The sequence below is a fragment of the Chaetura pelagica genome, unplaced genomic scaffold (genome assembly GCF_000747805.2).
Source record: "Chaetura pelagica isolate M959 unplaced genomic scaffold, ChaPel_1.0 scaffold246, whole genome shotgun sequence".
In the NCBI taxonomy this organism is placed as follows: Eukaryota; Metazoa; Chordata; class Aves; order Apodiformes; family Apodidae; genus Chaetura; species Chaetura pelagica.
The window spans coordinates 571614-575621 of NW_009953647.1; the positions used below are offsets into that span (position 1 = coordinate 571614).

Below are 4008 nucleotides of genomic sequence, written 5' to 3' on the forward strand. Positions count from 1 at the left end.
GGCGGGGCGGCTGCCCTTCTGCTGCGCCAGCCGGTCTTTGGTGCAGATGGACTCCTCCAGGCGCTGGCGCAGGCTGCGGATCTCCACCAGGTGCTCCTCCAGCAGGTCAGCCCCTGCCACAGCAGAAGACGGGCAGGGATGGCTGGGGCACCTGGCCCGTGCCATCCTCACTGTCCTGCCCCAAACCAGAGCCATGTCCCACAGCCATTCAGGTGCTGGCTCTCCTCCCTGTCTCCCCAGCACCCAGCCAGGATGCTCCCATGCTCCCCAACATGGACCTTACCCGTTAGCTTCTGGCTGGAGGGGTACCCTGATGGCAGGGCCCCGGAGAGCAGCTGGCTGGGAGGAGGTTGATCCCAGAGGGCACGGGTCTCGGTAGCCCCGGGGATCTCAGCCAGGCTCTGCAGCATTCCATGTTGGCAGAGTGATACTGGGGCTTTGCTGCCCTCTCTGAAGGGGCCCAGTGGGGCTGTGGGCTTTGCTGGTGCCACAGGCAGCCTCACACCTGCACACACAGGGCAAAGCAGTGAGGAGAAGGGCAATGAGGAAGGAGGAAGAATGGGGGAAACACACTCCCACCACGTGCGTTTTGCCCCCTTCTCGCTCTGTGGCAGTGCAGCCTCATAGTGATCCCCATCACTCCTACATCAAAAATAACCAAACCATCCTTTTCCCAGGGGCCCTAGGATGTGTGAGCACCCACATCCGGGGCCAGTGATGCCTCAGGGTGTGTCCATCCCACCCTCCAGGTCCTCTCTGCATGAGTACCACACATCCCAACTGTTCCCCAGCCAGATTGATGGGAACCAACCCTGAAGCTGTAGCCCTGGGTAGCAGGAGAAGGGCCAGGGCAAGACAGGCAAGGTCAGAGAGGGTGGGGGGCCATGTGGCACAGCACAGCATGGCATGCAGGGCACACAGGACCAACCCCATGCAGGAGGCTCACACTCACTTTCTCCCAGCTGCCTCCGAAGCACCTGCAGCTCCTGCTGAGCCTCAGCCAGGGAGCAGACGGGGGTCCCACAGCAGCCCAGGAGTGGGGCAGCTGAAGGAGGGGGTGGCCCAGCAGGCAGGAAGGGGGGCAGCTCAGGGGCCAGTGCAGGCAGGGGGGCACTAACGGGTTTGGACAAGGAGTCAAAATGAAGGCCTAGAGACAGGAGAGAGATGGGGAGAGACATTAGCCAGGATCCGCTTTAGTGTGGGCAGGGACCCCTCCTCCCCAGAGGCACTAGGGACCCTGGCAAGCCCCAAGCAGCCAAGCTGCCATGTCTGGAGACACTGTGAGCTGGGACACAAGGCTTGTCAAGTCCCAGCCTTGCAGGGCTGTGGTACCACAGCAGGGCTCCCCAAGATATTCCCCTGCAGCTCAAGGTGCTGCATGCTCACCCCCCAAGCTGGCACTGGGGCATGGTGCTCCAGGCACAGCCCCTGCCCAGGCCTGATGGGCACCTACTGCTGCAGGGACCCGCATGCCACAGAAGGCCTGCATGTCCCCAGCCCACTGTTGTGGCCCTGGGCACCCCACTGTACCTGTGAGATGGGCAGGCTCCTCAGGGCACTGGCTGCACTCACTGGCCACATCCCCATCGGAGCAGGGCTCCAGCCCCTCGGACACGAAGGACGTGCTGGTGGCAGAGCGGGATGACTCGGAGGGTGGGCGGCTGCTGCCTGGGGACTCACAGCGCTCCTGCAGCTTTGCTTCCAGGCTCTCAATCACCTTCTCCTTCTCCTGGAGCTCCCGACTGAGCCTGTGAAGGTGGCCCATCACCAGGGCTGGCAGGGCCAGCCAATGCCCATCCTGCAGCCAGCCCCATCCCAGGTTGCCCAGAGCCATGGGATGCCCAGCCCAAGCCTGAGGCTCCCCATTTCTGGAGCAGAGGCAGCCCCAGAATGACCACCTGTAACAGAGACCCCCCACCTCAAGACTAATGACAGCCCCTGGGGCAGAGCAGATCCCTCAGGTCCTCCCTAAGAACCAGTACCTCAGTGCCAAGAGTTCATGGCTGGTTCTATCCTCCCCATCTTGTTGATCTCCTGAAGAACCAAACCAGAGAGGAGTCAGTCAGTGTCCTCATACCCCAGGCTGCCTGTCTCCAAACAAACCCATAGCAGGATGGAACAGCACAGCTCAAAGCAGGTAGTCCACATGGCATGAAGCATCCAAATATCCCCAGCCCTTCAAAGCATCCCTTCCTCGTCCACCATGCCCCACAATGTCCCTCCCCAAAGGTACTTACTGGTGCCCAGCTTGTCACTGAGCCTATCAGCCAGCTGCCTGCCCCGGGCCAGCTGCTCCCGGAAGCCCTGGCCCAAGTAATAGTCAATGTCGGTGCCACGGAGAAGATCCTCAAAGGACCTCAGGGCATCACGCAGGTGCTGGGCCAGGCTGTGGCTCACCCCACGGCCCTCCCGCAGCGTCTGCCGCAGGTGGGACAGCTCCCGAGCCTGCGCTTGGATCAGGGAGTCGTACTTCCTAGGAGGAATCAGCAAACAGGGGGGTTCACAGGGTGGCCAGACAACTCAGCCCTGAGCGTGACAGGGATGGGGTGCCACAGAGGGGGGAGTCTGTGTCCTGTCCACCTCACTGTGCAAACACCCAGAAGCCCGGCTGCAAGGGAAAGCATGTGACAAGAAGCCACCACTCTCAGGCAGCCCCTGGAGACCCCTGCCTGGTCCCAGTTCCCACAGCCATACCCTGGCCACGTGGCAGACTGCAGCTCCTTGGGCAAGACCCCCCCCGGCTTGATCGCAGGGAGCTGTGCCTCCAGGAGGGCGACGCGGTGCACCAAGTGCTGCAGGTCACGGTGTGTCCGCAGGGCAGGTGGGCAGAGGGTGCCGTGGCCGTCGGACTGCCAGCCCTCATCCTCATCGGTGAGGCTGTGGGCCGGGGAGGCCAGGGCCGTGGGACCCGGCTGGGGTCGCTCGGCACCCGAAGTGTAGCCACTGGTGACGGAGATGGAGCGGGCACGGCGCTGCAGGCTCTGGATCACCTTGTTGGCATTAAGCAGCTGTGCCTTGAGGTCCTGGATGTGCTGGTGCAGGACCCCCACGTCTGCTGGAGCCACAGCTTTCTGGGCAGCCTTGCCTGCCCTACGCGTCCCTGAGCGGTACGGGGACCCCAGCTCCTCGCCCAGGCTGAGCTCGCTGAACACATCTGGCTCCTCACACTCTGCAGAGGGGACAGAGCGTGGTGTCACTTCTCCACGAAGGATAGACAAGATACAGGGATCCCCGGAGCCCTGGCTCTCCTTACCGGGGCTGGTGGTCTCATCCCGGTCAGCTTCAGTCTCACTCCTCCCACACGTCTCATAGCCCAGGTCCTGGAAGTCCACCTGCACTTGCTTGCTGAGCTGCTGGGCGTGGGGTTCACCTGCTGGGCAGCCCCATCAGCTCAGGGCCTCCCTCCGGGCTGGATTCACCACCCCTGCCCCATGTACAGCACAGAGCAGAGGGCACACCAGGCTTGCTGCAGACCATTCCCCCACCCGCCCCAGCCCGCCCGGGGCTTTAACTCACGGAGCAGGACGTGGTATTTCTCCAGCTGCTCAGCTTGTGCCCGCACCACAGCCTCGGAGGCGGCAAGTTTGTCCTGCAGCTCCTGGCACTGCCTTTGTCCCTGCACCACCTGGGAGCACAGCTCTGCGCCCAGCCCCGGCCAGCCCCTGCCGGGGACTGTGCCCTCCGCCTGCCAGAGGGGACACAGCCTGTCAGCTCCCCGTTTTCCTCATCCTCATCCCCGTCTCCGTCCCCTGTGCCTAGGGCACTTACATGGCTGCCATCTCCCCCGCCCTGGGTGCCAGGGCAAGGTCTCTTGGGCACATCACCCTGGGCTCGTGCCTCCAGTGCCGGGCGTTTGGCAGGCACAGCTCCCCTCTCTCCCTGGCCATCCCAGTGGGCTGGGCTGTCCCCAAGGGCACTGCGGCTCTTCCGCTGCAACCTGCGGGGCTCGGGAACAGGGGGGCTGCCCAGCCCAGCCTCCTCCTGCTCCCCGCTCTCCAGCAGCGACCT

The 4008-nt window shown here is 63.7% G+C and overlaps 1 protein-coding gene across 1 annotated transcript in view; it reads right to left on the minus strand.

Moving 5' to 3' along the window:
• Positions 1 to 4008, minus strand: part of LOC104390717 (myomegalin-like) — a 30337-nt gene that overhangs the window by 2781 nt on the left and 23548 nt on the right. Inside the window, exons 25-33 of the mRNA XM_009999911.1 lie at positions 3517 to 3685; positions 3254 to 3373; positions 2695 to 3169; positions 2238 to 2473; positions 1983 to 2034; positions 1531 to 1748; positions 953 to 1147; positions 284 to 505; positions 9 to 113 (exon numbers count right to left, since the gene is read on the minus strand). Coding sequence (XP_009998213.1) covers positions 9 to 113; positions 284 to 505; positions 953 to 1147; positions 1531 to 1748; positions 1983 to 2034; positions 2238 to 2473; positions 2695 to 3169; positions 3254 to 3373; positions 3517 to 3685 — 1792 coding nt within the window. The remainder of the gene's footprint in view (positions 1 to 8; positions 114 to 283; positions 506 to 952; positions 1148 to 1530; positions 1749 to 1982; positions 2035 to 2237; positions 2474 to 2694; positions 3170 to 3253; positions 3374 to 3516; positions 3686 to 4008) is intronic.